Here is a 21,289-nt window from a genome sequence, read left to right as displayed (position 1 = left end):
TCTCACCTGCCCTGCGCTAAGGCGGGGGCTGGACCCAATTCCGTGAGAGAGAAATACGCAGGACTCGAGCCTTCCGCAATTCACTGAGACCAGTTACGCAAGTGACGTCAAGCACTACTACTGGCTGCGAGGGGAGGGAGGAGTACGTACCTGGCGTAAGGAGGGCGTAGAGCGTTCCCGCCATTGGCGGCGGTTAGGGCGTTTACGCAACGGCTTGACGTAGGGGAAGACGCGTTAGTCGGGGGGAAGGTTCTAGAAAAGCGGCGGCAGCGGCTCTAGCGGCAGTAGCAGCAGCGCCGGGTCCCGTGTGGAGGTGCTCTTAGCGGTGTTGTTTCTCGAGCAGCGGCAGTTCTCACTACAGCGCCAGGACGAGTCCGGTTCGTGTTCGTCCGCGGAGATCTCTCTCATCTCGCTCGGCTGCGGGAAATCGGGCTGAAGCGACTGAGTCCGCGATGGAGGTAACGGGTTTGAAATCAATGAGTTATTGAAAAGGGCATGGCGAGGCCGTTGGCGCCTCGGTGGAAGTCGGCCACCCGCCGCTGTCTGAGAGCGGCGGTGAAATTGGGCCACTTCAAAAGCGGTTGGTCTCAGGATATTTTTGAAGAGGGTTCGTTAGCGGAGGCTTGACTGAACAGTACCTTCCCCACCCTCAGCCTGCCGGCGCCATTTCCCTTTGCTGGGGGGTGGGGGATGGGGAACTTCCACATGGCGGACGCAGCCCTCGTTCGGCGAAAAGTGGGGCGCGGTGGCGGGAATTCTTACTCCCTCTTCAAAGCACGCTGATTTGGGGGCCCTGGCGTCCCCGCTTCTGAGCTTTTCGGCGGGCTTCAGATCCTCCTGAGCGAGGCTGCGGAGTTTCCCCTCCCCCCTCCCCTCTCCCGGGAACCGGATTTGGCGGCCGCCATTTTCATTCCTTTCCTTCCTCGCAGCGTTTTTCTTTTCAATCTCTGGATTCTGTTAGTTTGACTCCTTTATCGAGAATAGAAGTGGTTAACTATTTTTCTTTGTTTTCGGGCTGTTTTCATGCCGTTTCGAGGTGGATTCCGAGTGTTTTGTGAGCTTGGATCTTTTAAAAGTCCTGCGCACCTCGTTAGAGGCTCTTTCCTTTCCCCTCGATGAAATGGCGCCATTGCGTTCAGAAGCCACACCGAGGAGCGGGCGGGTGGGGGAGTCGGTTCCCCGGGGCTGGTTCGCACGGTTTAAGAGGAGGAGGTAAAACTACCACCCCGGGTGTCGGGCCCAGTTTTAAGTCGAGCCATACTAAGAACATTGTTTTTCAGCCTCGTGGGTTTTTTTGAGTAACGGTTTTATCTGGGTTTGCGGTGATTAAAAAGCTAATTGAATCGCGGGAAACTTTAGAAATAAAAATTCGGAGCCATTAAGTTAGTACTGACTGTGGGTGGCAGTGGGGAAGGTGGGGGGGGTGTCGGTTTCACAATTCTTTATTTTCCTGAAGGATTTCTTTTGAACTGGAGAATTCATATTTCAGTATTTTTGCTGGGAAACAGTCTTTACTGGGTAACACCCGAGGTTCTTGCGGTACGGTAGAAATTAAGAGGAAAGTGAGAAATGATTTTATCTTTAGCTCTTTGGTTAAAACGTGGTGCAGTGCTTCGTTACGAGTAACGGCTGGGCCACTATGTGTTTGAACTTTGTCATTTGCTTTTCTCATCTCTGTTTGCTATGATGGTTGATCATTACATTGATAAGAATAAGGTCTCAAGCGAAGGGGGCCTGATTGGGTACTTTCTTTGACCTTAAGCACACTTATAAAATAACTTTGTTTGTAATCGATAGTGGACATCGGGTAAGTTTGGAAAAAAATTGAGGTAAGTAATGAGTTTTTGCCTTTTGTTAGCGATGTGTAAAAATTACTGTAAATGTTTTTTTAACTGCGTAATGTGGATTGTAAGAGACCGACTTAACGCTAATTACATAAATTAGCTTAATTTAAATACCAATATGTCAAGTAATCGTTATTTGAGTTATTTGAATGTTTTAGGAGCTTGATAGTTTTTTGACCTTTGAAAATTTTTCACAATTCTGAGAACTGTGCAGGGAAAAAAATCTAAATGCTTACTGTTTTTTGAGCTGTTCGGAAATTTCATGCATGGAGGAAAAAACCTCCATAGAACTGAGTTAGAGAGCTGTAATATTATTTGCTTATGAAGTATTTTCTGTTGTATGGAAAATTATATTTGAGCTTTGATTTGTATTAAACACGTAATAGTTGCTCCTGGACGTTATGACCGATTCTGGTTTCTGAATATTTTAATTTTTTTTTAACTTAGTTCTCTGAAAACAAAGTATAACCTGTTTTTTTCTTAACCGACAGCCGAAAACACAGGGCTGTTAATGCACCATACTTGTTTGGTGGTTTTATAGGGCTTAAAATTTTTCAGCCCATGTCCTCCCCCCCCCCCCCCCCGTAAAATTAGAGACATTTGCGTTGTGTATTTTGCCCGGTGGCTGTTAAGGCCAGCACACCTGAGTTTTTGTGGGTGGTTTTTTTCCTTCGATGAAGTGTAAATTGTAGTAGTACAAAACTACTGAGTAGTCAACAGTGATCACTTAAAAGTTTTATGGTTTTTGAAAAGTGAGATTATAGCAAATATTTTACTGCATTTGTGGTTCAGTAATAATTCAGATTGTTCTGTGTTCTGTAAATACCAAATATAAGTGTGCCCTCAAAAAACCAGGTATGTTAAAAACTGTTGAAGCTCTAGACACCCACCGTTGGTCATAAAAGCCATTTGTGCCTTGGTCAAAGGAAAGAGGCAGATTTTATAAGGATATTTTGGTATTATACATTGAATGTTTGAAGTCCTGTCCCGCCCCGCCCCCCCCCCATGGGGAGTTGCTGTATGGGGAAAGAATGATTTTTTCTTAGTGGGTTTTTTTTTTTAAATTGAGATACATTAGAATCACCACCAGAGGGAGCAGTAAAGGGAAAAGAAATGTCACTGTTTTGGACACTGAATCCTGAAATGGTAAATCATGGGTTATAAGTAAAGAAGTAACAGTTTTTATGTTAAAAAGCGGTGTATTTACAATGCATACTTAAAAGCCAATTACTTTGTTTTGGGCAAAGGATTGAATGCAGATTTTGACAAAAGTCCTTTAAGGGTTCAAGGACCAAAGAATAGGTTTGATTTCTTTCTCTTCATAAAGTTTTAAGATAAAGGGATGTTAAATTTATTCAAAATAATTTAATGTCAAGTAAATTTAGATCAAGCTTTAATGACTTTGAAACTTGTGTAGATCAGCTGGGGCAATTTTTTTTGGTGTAACACAACTAATATGCAGTTTAACATATGGTTTAAATTTGATGTAAGTTTTTTTTTTCCCCCCAGAAAACTTTAGAAACTGTTCCTTTGGAGAGGAAAAAGGTACTCTGCCAGCAGGTCACCTCATATTTAAGAATTTAATTTCCTGCATACAAAGAGGAAATGTAAATAAAAATTGAAATGGTGTTTTCCTTTGCAGAGAGAAAAGGAACAGTTCCGTAAACTCTTTATTGGTGGCTTGAGCTTCGAAACCACAGAAGAAAGTTTGAGGAACTACTACGAGCAATGGGGAAAACTTACAGACTGTGTGGTATGTTACATAAAAGTGCCTACAGATAACTAGTCTTTCAACTCTTGGACTACTGTGTTTAAGATGTTGAGTAAAATGTGGAGAAAATTATTTTAATGTCTGTGTTCATTGTGAGAACTGCTAGTCTTTTAAATTGCTAGTTCATAACATAAGTAATGAAATGGGCTAAAGTTTCCCCTTTGGTTTTAAGGTTATGAGGGATCCTGCAAGCAAAAGATCAAGAGGATTTGGTTTTGTAACTTTTTCATCCATGGCTGAGGTTGATGCTGCCATGGCTGCAAGACCTCATTCAATTGATGGGAGAGTGGTTGAGCCAAAACGTGCTGTTGCAAGAGAGGTGAGCAAATATAACTGTACAGTAAATATGAAGAATATTTTGTCCCACTGAAGATTAGACTAACGTTTGAAAGAATTGTTTATCTTTTTAAAGCTGTTAGGTTTTTTTTTTTTTTATTTAGATTTTTTTTTTTTTTTTTTCCAAAAACTGGGTTCTTAGTCGTAAGCTGATGCTTTACGTGATGTATTATAGGATAAAAGCTATCTTTGGTATTCAGATAGTGTGCTTTAAATCGTGTTTTGGTTTCTTCTGTTAAGATATTTTTTCTCCCATTATTTCAGGAATCTGGAAAACCAGGGGCTCACGTAACTGTGAAGAAGCTGTTTGTTGGTGGAATTAAAGAAGATACTGAGGAACATCATCTTAGAGATTACTTCGAGGAATATGGAAAGATCGATACCATTGAGATAATTACCGATAGGCAGTCTGGAAAGAAAAGAGGCTTTGGATTTGTTACCTTTGATGATCATGACCCTGTGGATAAGATTGTGTGTAAGTGTCTGTAAGCAGTAGGTGTGTGGCATTTTATAAGGTTTTGGGTTTGTTGATTTTATTAAAAGGTAGATTGTACAAGTTGCTTACTGATAATGTTGATATAATGGAGTGTGAACTTTTCATTGCAGTGCAGAAATATCATACCATCAATGGTCATAATGCAGAAGTAAGAAAGGCTTTGTCTAGACAAGAAATGCAGGAAGTCCAAAGTTCTAGAAGTGGAAGAGGAGGTAACTTTTAACTCTTATTTTTCTTTTTAAAACTTATTTGAATAAATGCTTGCTACTAACCTGGGCATTTACTACAGGCAACTTTGGTTTTGGAGATTCTCGTGGTGGTGGTGGAAATTTCGGACCAGGACCAGGAAGTAACTTTAGAGGAGGATCTGGTAAGTTGGGAGTTCTAAGTGTTAGAAGGGTGCATGTGCTCAATTAAAAACTGTTTGAATTAGATTCAGGAAATCCAATCAATTCTTTAAAATTACTTTAAGACTTAAGTAGATTGTATCTTGGTGGGATATTCTAAATTAGCCAGGTAAGAAGTTATAGTTAGAAACATAATCTTACAAATTATAATCCAAGATAATCAGTTGCAGAGTTCCTTTTTTAGGGGTAGTCAGCTTTAAAAAAAAAAAAAGTTACATTGCAACTAGCTTAAAAAATGAGTGTGCCCCTCAATGGGAAGTGAAGATATTGTGGAGGCTTTGTGTATAGACTGTAAGAGGTCTGTATCATTCTTTCAGGCTTCAGATATATTTGAATTACTAATGTAATGAGGTGCCAACAGAGAAACCTGCTGCCCCCACGCAGTGTCATTCTTATGCATAAATAAATGGAATCTCTTAAAATTTGAGTCTTGCCAAGTCCAAGCCCTTAAATTAGACAATTATTCTTGAGAGATTTAATTAAATACACTTTTGTATTTTTTTAATTTTTTTATTGTTAATCAGTGTATATTATATCATTAGTTTTTGATGTAGTGTTCCATGATTCATTGTTTGTGCATAACACCCAGTTCTCCACGCAGAACGTGCCCTCTTTAATACCCATCACCAGGCTAACCCATCCTCTCACCCCCCTCCCCAACACTTTTGTATTTTAAGAAGAAATTTAGTGACACCACTCTTCTAGCACAAAGAGGGTGGTTCCTAATAATTTTCATTCAGAGGTGCTAATAAAGAATGCAGAGGAAAGGATTGTAGGAAGTTACAACTAGGGTGAACAGGGTATAATTTTTTTTTTCTGTCTCTAACAGATGGATATGGAAGTGGTCGTGGATTTGGGGATGGCTATAATGGGTATGGAGGAGGACCTGGAGGTCAGTTTTTTCTGCATTTTAGTGACTTGAAAGATGAAAGCACTATATATTTTTGTACAGTTATATGTATACATTAATTTTTAAGAGGGCTTAGGTGGTAGTGGTTGTTATTTGGCTATTCCTTTATAATTTGCATCTTGTATATCATTTGGAAAGAGTATTTTTGCTTGGCAGGTGTAGATACCAGTTGCAAAATCATTTAGGATTTTAATAGAGAATTCAAAGATGCTGTCATGCTATCCCATTCATTGTTTGTCAAGCAAAGAATTTAATCTAGATGTATCCTATATGCTGTTTTCTTGAAAAACAGACCACTAGATGTGATCATGGTAAACATGTAAGGGGAAGAATATATAAGATCAATTGTTACCTTAAAATTAGTCCCTTACCAAGATAAGTCCCCTGGGGAATTTGTTTAAAAAAAAAAAATAACTGAAAGAACTTCCTAAAATGCACAATTGTACAATTGTATTCTTGGGACCAGCTAAAGTTGTGAGCCACTGTTCATAACAAGTGATGTAGTAGATGTATGTTCTTTTAGAGTACAGAAAAGTTAATACTTACGAAAGGCCTCTTAAGAATGGGATATTAAAAACTGAGTTAGTAATAGACCTGACTGCTGGTTTTGCCACTCCTTAAGTATAAATAAGTTTAATCCTATATCCTATTTCAGTTTCGTTTGAAATCCATATACTAATTTGGTATTATGAGAAAGATGAGGTCTTTTATTTCAATAATTGAAGACTGCCATTTTAAGTTTTGAATTACATGCAAGTTTGCTAATTTCTGGTCCTCCCCCCATTTCTACTCAGAAAAAGGGTGTGGTGGGCATATTATTTAAGAGACATTGGAATTTATGGGGAAACAACATTTGGAACTTAATCTTTTGGACCAGTAGGGGTGTGTGGCTTTTTTTTTTTTTGTCCTGCTACCCTATGCCTCTTGTCTGCCCCCACAATCCTTATGCAAAATACAAATGTTTCAAGATATTTTCAAGAGAATCTTTAACATTTTTGCTGTCGGGAGAGCTGTGGCATTGCGAGTATTTGTCTCTGTAAAGGTGTTTATCCAGTTAAACAGGTGCTCCCTTCCCCTAAATGTTTATCAAGGATAGGTACTCTGTTCTGCCCTTGAGGCTGTTAAGAGATTTCATAGAATAAATATTATGTTTATAAGAATGTGTTTTGGAAAGCTGGAAATGGGTGTGATAAGACAGTTCAAATGCCATTGAAATTATTAAGTAATTACTTAAAGGCTTATTTTATAATAGGTGGCAATTTTGGAGGTAGCCCTGGTTATGGAGGAGGAAGAGGAGGATATGGTGGTGGAGGACCTGGATATGGCAACCAGGGTGGGGGCTACGGAGGTGGTTATGACAACTATGGAGGAGGTAATAAATTCACCTGCAACCTTTATGTGGGAATTTGGATTGGAATTAATGACTTTTAACACATGAGATTTTGCATTTCAATGTCAATAGTATTAAAAAAAAAACTGTAGAGTTGTAGATAGGTGTCTTGCGTTTATTCTAATGAATGTTTTTGTGGGAGATTTGTCCTAAATATGCTTACCATGTTTCACTGGTTTAATGCTTGAATATGTTATTTTGAAAGTTATTGTGCAAAACCTATTCCAATTTTTTCACAGGAAATTATGGAAGTGGAAATTACAATGATTTTGGAAATTATAACCAGCAACCCTCTAACTATGGTCCAATGAAGAGTGGAAACTTTGGTGGTAGCAGGAACATGGGAGGACCATATGGTGGAGGTAATTTATTAGATTAAATTTTGTGATTAAAGAATACTTTCATGACTTTAAGAATGGAAGACATCCTGATTGCTAGTTTAATACTTCCTTTGTAATTCAGTGTTACTTGAAATGGTGGGGATATTCAGTGGTATAAAATATTTAGGACTTGGCAAAAGTAAGACATTTCAGGTGGGGATCTTTTTCCTTCACTAATTTCCTAAAAAAAAGCCAGAGAAGAGCACATTGCAAGGTGTATAAAGTTGTAGGAATTCTGTCTTTGAAAGTTAATTGAGTAAAAGTTTGGGATTATTTACTAGAAGTATTATTTAAGGTTTTGAGAAAGTTTGTAGTAGTACTAAATCAATGTTTTTATGCCTCTTATGTTTGCTTTACGTTTTTTTTAACCCTGTACTGACTCCAATAATTGTGGTAGACAACCCTATAAAGGAATAGCAGCAGTAAAATGTTCTCAAGTGTAAAGGGCAAAATTAAACTTCCTGTGAGTTTGGATAATTGATCTCCCAAGTAGTAGGTTAACTGTAAGCAAATAACAGGTTATGAGCTGTGTGTTTCAATGAATGTATGTCTATAAAATAGAAATCAGCTATAAAAATAGAAATCAGCTATAGTTAGTATTAGGCTTATTATGGAAAATGGAAGTAAGTTTGCTTTCTCTTGCTGTTTCAATGATTATAGGAAACTATGGTCCTGGAGGCAGTGGAGGAAGTGGGGGTTATGGAGGGAGAAGCCGATATTGAGCTTCTTCCTATTTGCCATGGGTAAGTAGCTTTTGAGTTTTACATTATTATTGTCTTGGGAGATCTAGCTGCCAGGAGTAAAAGCTTTTTAGGATCATGTTATCTTTCCTTAAAATCTGGTTAGATGGATAATTTCATAACCTATTTTTTTTTTACTCTTTACTTCTGTTGAAACAGGCTTCACTGTATAAATAGGAGAGGATGAGAGCCCAGAGGTAACAGAACAGCTTCAGGTTATCGAAATAACAATGTTAAGGAAACTCTTATCTCAGTCATGCATAAATATGCAGTGATATGGCAGAAGACACCAGAGCAGATGCAGAGAGCCATTTTGTGAATGGATTGGATTATTTAATAACATTACCTTACTGTGGAGGAAGGATTGTAAAAAAAAAAAAAAAAAAATGCCTTTGAGACAGTTTCTTAGCTTTTTAATTGTTGTTTCTTTCTAGTGGTCTTTGTAAGAGTGTAGAAGCATTCCTTCTTTGATAATGTTAAATTTGTAAGTTTCAGGTGACATGTGAAACCTTTTTTAAGATTTTTCTCAAAGTTTTGAAAAGCTATTAGCCAGGATCATGGTGTAATAAGACATAACGTTTTTCCTTTAAAAAAATTTAAGTGCGTGTGTAGAGTTAAGAAGCTGTTGTACATTTATGATTTAATAAAATAATTCTAAAGGAAATTGTGTAATTATAGACTTTTTATTTTAAATAAGTTAAGGAGTGGGTAGTATAATTAAGGTCCATTGCAAAGCTGTTGTTATATTTGTGTAAGATAAATGCTGGTCAGATGTAAGTGTGTTGTCTGCAATTCATCAGGATTAAATTATCTAGATAACTTAAGGGATATCTCTGCAAAGAGAAACACCTTTTTAGATCTTTTAGATGCTGCTTCTTCAATGCAAGGAAAGGAAATAACCCCAGCGAGGTACTCTTCAGGGATACAGGTCTAGTACAAGAGAACTCTTGACGGCTACTAAGTTCAGCCAGTCTTAAAAAACTGTGCTGTTTCTGCAAAGCTTTAACTACAGTAGTTTATAAGGATGACAACGAAAGCTGAGGGTGTAGAGCAAAATAGTTCTAAGCTTCAGTTAAACTTCTTTAGGTAAGATCTTATTTACTTTTCCTTTCTTAATTTTCCTCCCCAAAAGATAAACTAATACTACTCTTCAATGGCCTTTCAGTATAGCGGTTCTTACGTAGCTTAACATAGTATAAATTTGAGTTTAACAATTTATAAACTCAGAATAATCTTATAAACCCTGTTTTCCAATCTGTCATTTACTTAAATTATTTTGGTTGTTTTTCCCCCTCTTTTTTTTCCTTCCTTCCCACCCCCCTCCCCCTCTATGAAGATTCAGGTGCTTAACATATCATTTTTTTCCCTGCTGGAATTTTAGCATTGATATGAACCATGGACAAGTATATTCTGCTGCCACAAAGACTGTAAAGTGCTTCATTTCAACAGCTGAGGCGCAAGCCAAGTGATCATTAATAAAGCTTTTCTTGGTTCCTTCAGTGGTGTTGGTAGTAAAATGGTAGGTAAAAGTTAGGCTGCAAGTTGAATAAATCATGAAATTACCCATCATTACACCCTTCTGTATTCACGTTTCTTGGATCAAGCATTTTGAGTGAACTAGTGGTTTTTATTAAAAATAAAGACATTTTGTTCTTCTGTTATATGGTTGTTCTAGCTTTACATGCTTATCAGGATCAGGCTCAGGAGAAGGTAGGGTAAAATGGTTGAAACTATTTCCAGATGATAGTTTATACTTACAAATAAAGTGTCTACATTATAAATCCTGTATGTATCCAGTACTAAATATTTGGGTTTAAATGTGGTAATTCTTTCCCAACCCCCTACCTTATAGGAGAGATGTAGGTTGGCTGCTGAAATTCTAAATGTCATCAGTTTGATTTGCCATCAGTTTGATTTGCCTGGCTTTATTGCCTTTTCAGGAATGTGATAATCAGGGCATATTCTACTGTATGCACCAGTGAGTCTTCTTTGATCCTAAGACCACCACTGAAGTTATTTAGGTTCTTTGGACAAACATGATAAACTTCTTCAGATACTTTTTTTTTCCTTTGGCAGGAAGGTGTCTTGCTGCAGGTAACTAATGAAGAAGTGGTCAACCACAGAGTCTTCAAGAAATAAGAAATTCTGTACCATCTGAAAGTAGTTCTTGTTGGTGCCTTCATTTAAAAAAGCACTTTAAGTTTAAAGGGAAATGTTTTCTGATAAAATACAAACTTCATTTAGTACAGGTTCTTAATATAAAACAATTACAAAATGAGTATTGTTTGTAAAAGAGTAACATCAAGTAAGCTAGAGAGAGAAATGTATCATGTTTTAAACTAGGTTTTGTGAGTAGACAGATAAAAATTCTATTTTAAATATAAAGTTTATAAAATAAACACTTTTGTATTCAAATATTTGGTGTAATGTTTACACATAAAATGTGTGAATCTTGTTCTATAAACATTCAGTTGTCTAAAAGATTGCCATCCCCTAGATTTTTAAAGCAGTTTCACAAAGCTATGCATATTGCCATTTTCTTATTGATAGTCAAGAAAAGCATTGTGGACATTATTGGCTGTCCCTAATAAAATGCCATTCTTTATATACTGTACATTCAGCGTTTGAATACTGCTCTAGTTTTCTGGCTTTACCTTGTATGTTTAACATTGCTGGTGGAGTTGTTGCAAGTATTTTAAACAGTGGTCCCAATTAAGTGCAAAGCACAGTCTGTCGTGGTAGCTTCTCAAATGTCAATTACCTTTATATGCCTTCTGAGTTTCAGTGGTTGTCTTTTTAAAGGTTTAAATATGGTGGAGAGAATTTAACAAGCAGTGGCTTTCTTGTATATATTTACCTGAAACAACGAAAGATAACAGGAAAGATACATAGTAAAGTTGATTTAATTTTTTGTTTCGATAATGAGGTATCTCACAGGTAAGTCAAACTGATGGTTAACAGAAGATGAGCTAAGCTGTTACTTAGATACGTCCATCTGTAAACTTAAGAGTACTTAAAAATAAGGTAAATATTTGAAGGTTTTAAAAAATGCGGCTCTACCAAGAACTCAAACTCAAAGGAGGTAAATTAAGTTGATGTATGACAACACACCCTGAAGTACGCAACCCTTAATCAGGACAAATTTTAAGAAAATTAAATACACAATAGGCTGAAATGAACTGGCTTATTGCAACTTAAGGTAATGTTGAATAATCAACATAGGCATTTCCCTTGTGTGTATGTTGTATATTGAGCTGTTAATTTCTATTAAAACTTCAGATTTAAGGTAGGTTATAAGTTTTCTAAATGAAGGAAATAACTTTTTCGCATATGTTGCATTGTATCACTACATCAGGCTTAACCTTTAACCTCAATACTTAGAAATTTGGAGCAACAATGAATTTGTTACTTTACATAGTATTTGCAGGTCAACATCTTGAAAACTTAGCTGTGTGATTTTTGCTGAAGCTCAAGGTTGCAGTTAGGAAAAACTTCACTAGGGCATGCTGACAGGGTTGGCAAGTTGGGGCTGGCTATTCCCTTTCCCTATACTGAGCTTTTGGAGCAATCAAAACCCAATAGAATCAACATTTGGAAGTGTAGTACCTTGTATTATAATGGTCACAACATGTGAATGGAAGGGGGTTACTTCTAGGATTACTGAGAACCTAGCATCATTGGGAGCCATATTGAGGGCTGACTTCCACATTAGAGTGTTAATATTTACTTGGAAGTACCTGAAACTGGTTCTGTCGCGTTTAAGTTTTTAAATGGTGTATGGATACAAGCTAAGGTCTGAAAGGGATTATAACTTTGTACTGTTTACTGAGTTAATTTAAGGAAACTTGAATCCTGTTTCTCAGTAATGACATTCACTAGTTCACAAGTGTGGGTTCCTTTCCAAAAAGGTAGAAAACATTCCAATATACTAAAAACAGATACATTCTTGGCAAAATTTTGTGTAAATCTGATCTTTTGAGCTTTGGAATGACTGGGTGGTTGATAGACCCCACTCAGTTTTAATAACCACTGTTTACTACTGCGCCGATCACATAGATGTAAGAGGCTTTTTGGTGACTAGACTCACCCCAACTATAAAAAGGTTTTAAGTCCTGATACATGCCCTATGTAGCCTGACATTTTGTTCTGAGGCTTGACTGTGTGCAGATGGGTTTTCTGACTGCTATATTCCAAAGGTCCTTGCTGAACTGAAACCAGCCTTTAGAGGGATCCAGACATCCAGACATTATTTAGTACATGTTGCATGGAAATCATATACACTTGAAAGTCTAATTTCACCTGTAAGGTGGTTCAACATGGATACCTGTTGATGGTTACGTGAGAAATATGAAGGCTTTATTCGGAAAAGGACAAATGAGATGCTGAGAATCTGGCTGACCAACCAGATTTAACAATTATTTTCCATAGGTAAAGAAGGTAAGACTAGTTTCCTGTTGGGACCAATTCAAACTGGGATGTAAATTTGGGCCTATCCACTGCAGATTAAGGAGGGAAAAGGGGTACCCACCAGAAAATGTAAAAGCAGCTAAGGGTTAAATTAGTTGCCTAAGAGTAAGCATTACTGATCTCAGCTGTCTTAAGTCTTACTGATCCCCTTGAAATTTGCATTTGTAAACCCTATACCAAATACTTAGGAACACACTGGGGGGTATGAGGACACATGCCCCTTCCTTGAAACCTTATTCTGATAATAGCTTCTCAGTACAAGAGTCTTTAACTGTATAACCATGTCTTAGCTGAGTGAGCAATTTGGTTCAGGTTCTACCAAGCAAAGTGGATATAGCTTCAGTGAGAACTTTTAGAGATTCTGAACATGGTCAGTTTCTATGATCTGAAGCTGAATAGATCAGATTTCTCCTTTTCTGTAACCTTTCTGAACTCCAGGAAAACGTTTTAGACCACTAGCTTGTAGAACATCTTAGTAATCCTTCAGGTGTCCATTACATTCCTAATCAGGAAGGGGACTTAGACTAAAATCTTGGCAGTGGGCTTTCCACTGCTGAAACTGGTATGAGAGTAAGCAGCTGAAGTTTACATGCTTCGAGGCCAGGTTTTCCTTTCCTTTGGAAGTTAGGTGCATTTACCTTTGGTCACAATGCACCAAATACCTTCCAGATTAAAACTAAACTATCTTAAGCTTCGGTTACTGTGAATGTCAAAATTTTAAGTCCCTGTTCTTAGGTCCCTATTTATCCATGTTTGATCCTTTCCTGTATAGTTCCGTTGTGGTGCTTGATATTTTCAGGGATTTGAGGATAATGCACCGTCATAAGTGTTAACAATTGGGTGGATAAGGCTACTTGTAGGTAAGGTAATACTGTGGAAGTTTAAGTTGTAGATTTGAAGTAATTTCTGGGCACTACAAAACTGACTAGAATAACTTGTTTAAAAGCGTTAATAAAAATCTAGACTCTGAAGCCACTGCATTTCTCTAAACCAAGGTGGTACTCTTGTGATATCCTTTGGTAGACCATTATGACAACATCGACTCATTTTAATGTTGCCAAACCTTGAACATATTCAGAAAATTATCTTCAGGTTGCTGTTGAAATAAGGTCATTGAGCTTTCATTTCAAATGCCACTATTTCTAAGACCATTTAGTTCATTTTCAAATCCACTTACTCTGTTTTTGCCTTTTTTAAGCATTTAAGAGTCTTTCATGCGGTTCCAATTATTCCAGGTTTTATTTGGTTGTAAAGCCCATACTCAACTGACTTCTCCTTTCCCCTACTGTTGGCTTGTGTTGCTTGTAACGTTTTCACATTACTATGTTGAGGCCTTTTGGGGGAGAGATCCATGTTATAGATGTGCAAACATTTCTACAGGCTGGTTGAACTTGCTAGGTAGGTCTATTTCTCTATATGCAAGTAGCTGTGTGTACTTAAAAGAGGCATAAACCTGTGTAAAGGTCTTTGTCCTTAGACATGTTTTGAAGCCCCAATGTTCCTTGGCACCTTGGTTTAGAAGTTGGGTAAGTCCAAGGGGTGACTGATTGGACTTAAGCCAATTTTTGTGCAAATACTGAAAGCCACACTATGCTGCCCTGTTGGCTACGTATATCACCTGTATACCTGAATGTGGGTTTTGTGGAGAACAAATACCCAAGATAAATATGGTTAGAATTTCTATATAAGAAATTTTTATAAATTCAAATACAAAATTTGTTTCCACATAAAGTTGTAAATTAAGTATTCATACTAAGACTCCATATATTCAGTGGTAACTACAGTGCTAAAATACTTAAAGCTAAAAGCTAAATTACATTGCATTTCAAGTCACCAAAAAAAAACAAAAAAGTGGCAACCAAGTGACTGGACTGTCAGGAGTCCTGCGTATAATGCAGTCAGGCTTCATGAAAAGTTGTGGCTTCCCCAAAACTAACCACAAATTTGTCCAAAAGCTTCAAAACGTAGCCCTGAGTGATTCAAGTAGCAGTAGTAAAAGATACTTGAGCCAAACTTTGAAGCAGTTTCGGTGGTTTGTGGCTATGTACCCGTTTGATAACCTTATACGTCTTAATGGAATCTGTCTTTAATTTCCTCACTTTCTTTTTCCCTTACGGTTTTCTTTTTTGTGGCCTGAGGTCGCCAGTTCCTTAGGTACAATCAAAACACTTCCATCTTGGCTGCACTGAAGAACATACTGGTTTGGATTGACTGGCCTACCATCATCATCTCTTAACCTACTAAAAATGTCATGATAAAGGTCATGCAGTTTTTGTTTCATTGTGTTAATAGCTTTGTTATACTGGGCTCTTTCTCTCCTAAGGATTTCTTTCTTGGCTTGCAAGTTACATAAATCGTCTTCAAGATTCAGAATTATGTCCAGTTTGCGTTTTCGACAGTTCTGAGCAGCAACTTTATTTTTCCCTCTTCTTCTGATATCACGGATGAGTGACACTTGTAAATCTGTCAGGTAGTGCCTGCTTAGCATGTTGTTGAAAGAATCAACGGGCATACGGACAATTTCATCTACAGAAAAAGGGATATGCAGAGCCTTAGCACGCCGCTCATCACGGCTTAAGTTTCTGTCTGTGTCATTGAGGTACTTACTCACTTTCTGTGACTTCCCATGCCATGAAAAAGATCTAGAAGTGGAATCTAGGACACTTGGCTGTAGGTGGTAAGTGTGGTTATGATAAATGTGTTGAAATGCAAGGTCCCCACAAAAACCAGAATCACTCCTATGGTCCATGTGACAAAGCTTACTGGGTTCTGGGTAGTACCCTCCTACAGCTCCTTCCAAGTCATGGTGGGAAAGAGATTCAAGGTCACTACTACAACCTGCAGCGCCTTCACACACAGACTGAGAGGAATTAGACTTGGTGACAGAGGTCCTATTGTGGCTTGAATTTAAGGAAAGCCCAGAATCTGAATCTGGTTCTTCAAAAAGGTGAGACACTTCCATTGGATCAAAACCTTCTGTGGCCAAAGACATTAAATTTATGTCATCAAATATGTTTATATCGAGGTCATGCAGAAGATCTTGACTTGTTAGATTCCTCATCTGACTGCCAACAACGGGAAGAAATCCTGTCAGATTAGTTCCAGGAAGGGTCTGTTCAGGAGTGGTAGTATGAGAATTTAACTGCAGAAATGATTCTTGTGGTTGTGAAGTCCTTGCTACTGGTTCTCTTCTAAATGTATTGTCAGGACACAGCAACATGGCCTCATGGAGATTCACATCGTGACTTATAGCTTGGCTAAAGTTTACACTGTGTGTTGAAGAATTCATGCCATCATTGATACTTCCCAGAAAAGTATTTCCAAGGGAGATGCCCTGAAAAGGGGGGAGGGTGGGAAAGCACTTTAAATACACAACCTTATTTCAGCAGCAGTTCTAGTAACTTAATAGAGCACTCTTTCCTCTTTTGTCAATTCTTCTATACAGTTACCTATGAATCACAATCACTTTTACTAAATCTAGACAAATACAATATGCAATGTGAGCCCAAATCTGAATGATGCCGTATTTGGGGAAAGATTTTTTTTTGTATATATTGGAAATTTAGAAAGTTTAATTCAGTTAATATAAAAGTTGGTCTTGCTATTCTAATCTTAACTGTAATTCGCTGCTTTATAGATGTAAACAACCTAGCTGTTAGCGTTGAATCCACACTGAAGTAGTCTCTGGGCAAGGTGGGTGGGTCTTTGGGTTTTTTTTTTTTTTTTAATCGGACCAGCATAGTAGAGTATGATCAAGACCTAAATGGTATCAAAAATAATCTATGCCTTAGTTTGTCAAATGTTTACTGCTTTATTTATCAACAGCATGAGCAGGGGAGGAGGGACAGGAGGAGAGGTAGAAGCAGGCTCAGGGAGCCTGATGCAGGGCTCAATCCCAGGATCCTGGGAGCGTGACCCGAGCCAAAGGCAGAGGCTTAGCCGACTGAGCTACCCAGGTGCCCTTATTTACTGTCGTTCTGATTCAGTGAATCCTAAATTTAACTATATCCTTGTGATCATGGAGGAGGAACAGTATACATATTTGGTTAATTCTCTAAAATTGAAGTAGTTGTATAAAAATCCTAAATCTGCACTTACATAATGCAGTACTGTTAACAGAAGTATTACTCTGTCATAAACTGTGTCATCCCATTAAAGAGGTTAAATGTATTCACGATCAGTGCAGATTTTCCTACAAGGTAAAAGCCAAGGTTCCAATTACCTCCAGTGAATTTTCAGGCTGTGATGGAAGCATCTGAAATAAGTCTTCCAGAGAGAAAGCTGTTTCTGTCCCATTTAGAGATCTCTAGAAAAAAATGTAAGGTGCACCATTAAGTTAAAAGGCAGAGGAGGTTGCTTGGGCCTTTAGGCTTAATCTTGAAAGGATAACCAGGTCGTGTCTCCGTTCTGGATTTTTTTATCCCTATTTTGGAATTTCTACGTTCCTCTTTCAGTATCTTCCTCCCCTCCCCCGTTCTTGCCCTAACCATCTTTCATATTTTTGGCTAGTATTCTTCGTTCCACCTTATTTTTACCATGGTTAATGTCAAATACATAGATTTACCAAAATGTTTTGCCAGTTTCACTCATTGCTTCATCCCAGCCTTCAGGTTTGTTTCTTATTGAAATAACTCCTTTGACAGCTCTTTTTAGAGAGGCTCCACCAGTGGTAAACTCAGTTTTTATAACCTGGGAGTTATTTTGCTTTCATGCTTAAAACAGTGATTTGGTAAAATGATCAAGTTTAATGTTTTCCCTTTGTGCTTTGCACTAAGGCATGTATTGCTACTGATGTCAGTCTGTCATTTTATAGCCAATTTTTTCCCCAGTAATTTTAAAGTTTTTTTTTCTTTGTAGTCTTTGTTGTCCTATTTCACTTTGATGTATTGGACTTAATTTGTTTTTATTTATTCTGCTTAGGACTCTGTACTCCTTTAATCTGAGTCCTAAAATCACTTTAATTTTCAAAATACTTTGCCATAAACACTGAAGACTACTTCACCTTCATACTTTCTAGTCTTTTCTGGGACTCCTATTAGAAATAACTTAGATTTTCTCATTCTGTCTTAATTTTTCTTTTATATTAAGGGTGAGCTCATCTTTGTTGGTAATTGTTTCTGTAGGACTCCTACATACCAAGGGTTACCCGCTAACTGTAAAAACAATTTTGTTTTTCTCTGCAAGGACCAACCAGTTTTTGTATCATTTTGTAGACCTTGCTTTTTTGGCTCAGGATTCCTGATAGTAATGGTAGTGTGTATTCAGACTCTAAAACGTTGGGCTCATTTGGGGTTCTGATCCCTAAGGATGGATAGACTGCTTCCTTGCTCTTGTCTCCTAGGTGGTGGCTAGGATTGTCCTAGTCCCATCTCCTGAAGAGTCTTTATAAATTCTGAGCTTTAAGTGGGGAATTTAGGTACCCCCAGGTATAGGCTTGAGACCTCATTCCTCATCTATTCAACCCCAGTCTCTGTCATGACATCTATATCTAATTTTTCATTGGGGCTTCTTCAGTTTTGGTGTCTGATTATCTTTTAAATTCTGGATTTGAGGGGCGCCTGGGTGGCTCAGTCATTAAGTGTCTGCCTTTGGCTCAGGTCATGATCCCAAGACCCTGGGTCTTGAGACGAGCCGTGCATCGGGCTCTCTGCTCGGCGGGAAGCCTGCTTCTCAACCTCTCCCACTCTACTTGCTTGGGTTCCATTCCGTCTGTCACTGTCGCTCTTCTGTGTCAAATAAATGAATGAAATCTTTAAAAAAAATATTCTGGAGTAGCCTCTTTGCTTCTAATATCTACAGAGTTCCCTTTCTTGCTTTTGAGTTCTATGCACTTAAAAAATATTTTTACCCAGGATTTTCGGTTTTGGTCTGTCATAGGGGTTTTATCTTTACATTTTAGGAAGCTCACATTCCTGACTCCCCTCCCCTAGCTTTGTACTTAAGGGTTTTCTTTTTTGAGGATTCAGACCAGTTAGACTTGTTTTAAATGTATATTTGGTTTCCCTTTCCACCAAATACCATGTTTTTAAGGCCCATAGTACAACAAATACGAGGCTTTCTGTGTCTGTGGATGCTATAGGACCATCTAAGCTGAAGTGGTTGGATAAGATTTTTTCATTTACTAGCAAATCGTATATACATTCTTAGTGGGCTGGAGACTTATTTGCTAACATGACAATTCAAAATGATTTTTAATTTCTTAAATTTCAAAAGTGTTCTACGTCCATTAATGATCCCAAAATAATAAAACTATTTGCAGAAAGGAAAGCCTTAATATTTAGAATAGAGGTAAGGGTATGAAGCCCATTCTGCTTTGAGTTATGGACTTGATCCTTTAGGCTAGTCAGATACGTTTCATTAAACCTTTGTTCCCTTCTTCAGTGCCCCTGGAGATGGCAAACTGAGGAGCTAACTCCTACTGAGCCAGGCCCCTGGCTGGGTCCACAGGAGACACAGATCTGAGATGGGAGGGACAGATGTGACTGAGCACTTTTTTCCCCAGATTCCCTTCTGCCCTGATGGGGGATAATGGCTTCATGTTGCTATTGGTCCTTGAGTTTTCCTTATTCTTTGATGTTTCCCTTAAACATGCCCTCACCTCTTAAGCAATGAAAATCCCTTACTTCTTTTCAGAATCTCATCAGATGTGTTACATGCTTTCTAGTTGAGGGCCTTAACATCTGAAGTCCATGTGACAGAGTTCTTCTGTCTACTACACTTAAATTATAAAGAATTTTTTTGAGATATTAGCTCTTGCACAAAAATGGACAACTAAGCCATTCTTTCAGTTCATCCACGAGCCATTCCATACGTAAAGTGGTTTTTTTTTTTTACGATTTTATTTATTAGACACAGCACAAGCAGGGGGAGTGGCAAGCAGAGGGAGAGAAGCAGGCTCCCCGCTGAGCAAGGAGCTCCATGTGGGACCTGATCCCAGGACCCTGGGATCATGACCTGAGCTGAAGGTAGATGCTTAACCAACTGAGCCACCCAGGTGCCCCGTTAATGGTAATTTAGATTGCCAAGAAATGGTCAGTCTTTCTCTTTTTTTTTAAGTCAGATTGTTAGAATTTTTACTAAAACTTTGTGTTAAATATAAACACATGGTTCCCCGTCTGGGGCAAGTCACTGGCTGAGAGAGCCATCAGGGCAAGACCTGCAAGGGGGGACCTTTGGAAGTGCCAAGTGGGTTAAGGGTCTGTGGAACCTCCAGGCCTGTCTTCAGAGTGGACAGGCATGTCCTCAGGGCTGAGTAAAAACCAGAGTAGAAGAAAGGGAAAGTACAGGCTGCAGGAAGAATCCATCTCAGCCTGGCCTCTGGAATTCATCTTTCTATAATAATGCATCTTCTTATAGCCAAAGGATATGGTTAGAGTAGCCAAGGGGGCTGTCTCTCTGGATCTGGCCAGAAGTACAAAGTGGGCTCCTGAATTCAGAATGGCCTACCTCTCAGGAGACTGAGTGAGGGTTTGAGCCCAAGACCTAGCTGGTTTTGAGGGCTGATCTGCCTTCAAGTTATTCTGCCTCACTCTCCCAGACCTAGCCAGCTTGGGTGCCTCTGCAGAGGGCTGGTTGAGGATTCCTGGGTTTACCATGCCAGTCACCCCTTTAACCCTTGCCATGGCAAACACAACAAAACCTGCTAGCAACTTCCTGGAGGGGGGTTGTGTGTATAAATACACCCTCCCCCACACACACAATCTTGAGTTTAACCAGAGATAACTAAGTCTATGGGCGGATTCCTTTGTAAATCAACCACTTCCACAACTATAAAAAAATACGTATTTTCATATATCTGATTTGCTTATAGTAGGGCACTTAATGGAAGATTCATTACCAACACATATTGTCAAAGCCATAAAGTTTAACTTACAGGGGCACGTGGGTGGCTCAGTCAGTTAAGCATCTGCGTTAGGCTCAGGTCATGATCCTGGGATCTAGCCCCTCAAGGTCATCGTCATTGAACTCCCTGCTCACCGGAGTCTGCACGTCCCTCTCCCCCTGCCCCTCCCCACCACTCCTGTGTACTCTTTCTAATAAAATCTAAAAACAATCTACAGCCAAAATGGTAAGGCTGAGCTACTCTGATAATGCTTACCTCATTTCTAGGTTCAGTGGTCTTTTCTGCCTCCCAGTCAGGTTTATCTGCTATTTTACTTTCATCCTCATTCTTCTGTGGTAGTGATTTTTCTTGGGCTGAAACTCTTTGCTCATTTTCCACATTCTGGGAGCTGTGATCCACAGCTTCATGCCTCTCTCTTAGTACTTCATTCTCCTATAAAAGTACCCAAAAATGTGCTAAGCAGAAATCCATATTTCACCAAATAAGTCAAACAACCTTTAAAACTGCATTGTACTTACTGCTTAGTGATAAAAAAAAAAAAACCACAAGTGAAAAGCTAAGACTGGCATTGCATATTTCAGTATTAAACTTTTTAATCCTGAAAAAGCCCAAGAACTCAGACACAGGCTGTTGTAATCTGCATAATTTAAATTATATGCATTTATAAAGCCCTGGAGTCTAAAATACCTAAAAATTTGATTAGAT

At 38.4% G+C, this 21,289-nt stretch overlaps 2 protein-coding genes across 7 annotated transcripts in view; one reads left to right on the top strand and one right to left on the bottom strand.

Annotated features, from left to right (window-relative positions):
• The first annotated feature begins 234 nt into the window (after positions 1 to 234).
• On the top strand, positions 235 to 10,888 carry HNRNPA2B1 (heterogeneous nuclear ribonucleoprotein A2/B1). Of its 6 annotated transcripts, XR_012380254.1 has the most exons (14): positions 235 to 458; positions 3,354 to 3,389; positions 3,487 to 3,597; positions 3,788 to 3,934; positions 4,216 to 4,426; positions 4,558 to 4,659; positions 4,737 to 4,817; positions 5,684 to 5,746; positions 7,017 to 7,136; positions 7,394 to 7,516; positions 8,195 to 8,277; positions 9,132 to 9,360; positions 9,656 to 9,793; positions 10,351 to 10,888. XR_012380254.1 is itself a non-coding variant. In XM_025873051.2 (12 exons), the coding sequence occupies exons 1-11, from the start codon at positions 453 to 455 to the stop codon at positions 8,254 to 8,256; spliced, it is 1,062 nt and encodes a 353-aa protein (XP_025728836.1). In that variant the 5' UTR covers positions 235 to 452; the 3' UTR covers positions 8,257 to 8,277; positions 10,351 to 10,888. The 6 variants fall into 6 exon arrangements, 4 of the variants coding, with proteins under 4 accessions (XP_025728836.1, XP_025728837.1, XP_025728834.1 ...); XR_003208586.2 differs by lacking the exon at positions 9,132 to 9,360; XM_025873051.2 differs by lacking the exons at positions 9,132 to 9,360; positions 9,656 to 9,793.
• A 3,073-nt stretch (positions 10,889 to 13,961) lies between these two features.
• NFE2L3 (NFE2 like bZIP transcription factor 3) overlaps positions 13,962 to 21,289 on the bottom strand; it is a 29,235-nt gene continuing 21,907 nt past the window's right edge. Inside the window, exons 2-4 of the mRNA XM_025873048.2 lie at positions 20,840 to 21,016; positions 16,964 to 17,047; positions 13,962 to 16,075 (exon numbers count right to left, since the gene is read on the bottom strand). Coding sequence (XP_025728833.1) covers positions 14,837 to 16,075; positions 16,964 to 17,047; positions 20,840 to 21,016 — 1,500 coding nt within the window. The 3' untranslated portion in view covers positions 13,962 to 14,836. The remainder of the gene's footprint in view (positions 16,076 to 16,963; positions 17,048 to 20,839; positions 21,017 to 21,289) is intronic.

The sequence above is a fragment of the Callorhinus ursinus genome, unplaced genomic scaffold, assembly GCF_003265705.2.
Source record: "Callorhinus ursinus isolate GAN/ISIS: 27379988/994484 unplaced genomic scaffold, GSC_fseal_2.0 scaffold12, whole genome shotgun sequence".
Lineage (NCBI taxonomy): Eukaryota > Metazoa > Chordata > Mammalia > Carnivora > Otariidae > Callorhinus > Callorhinus ursinus.
Note: the sequence above shows the minus strand (reverse complement) of the source record. Positions and strands in the feature narration are given on the sequence as shown.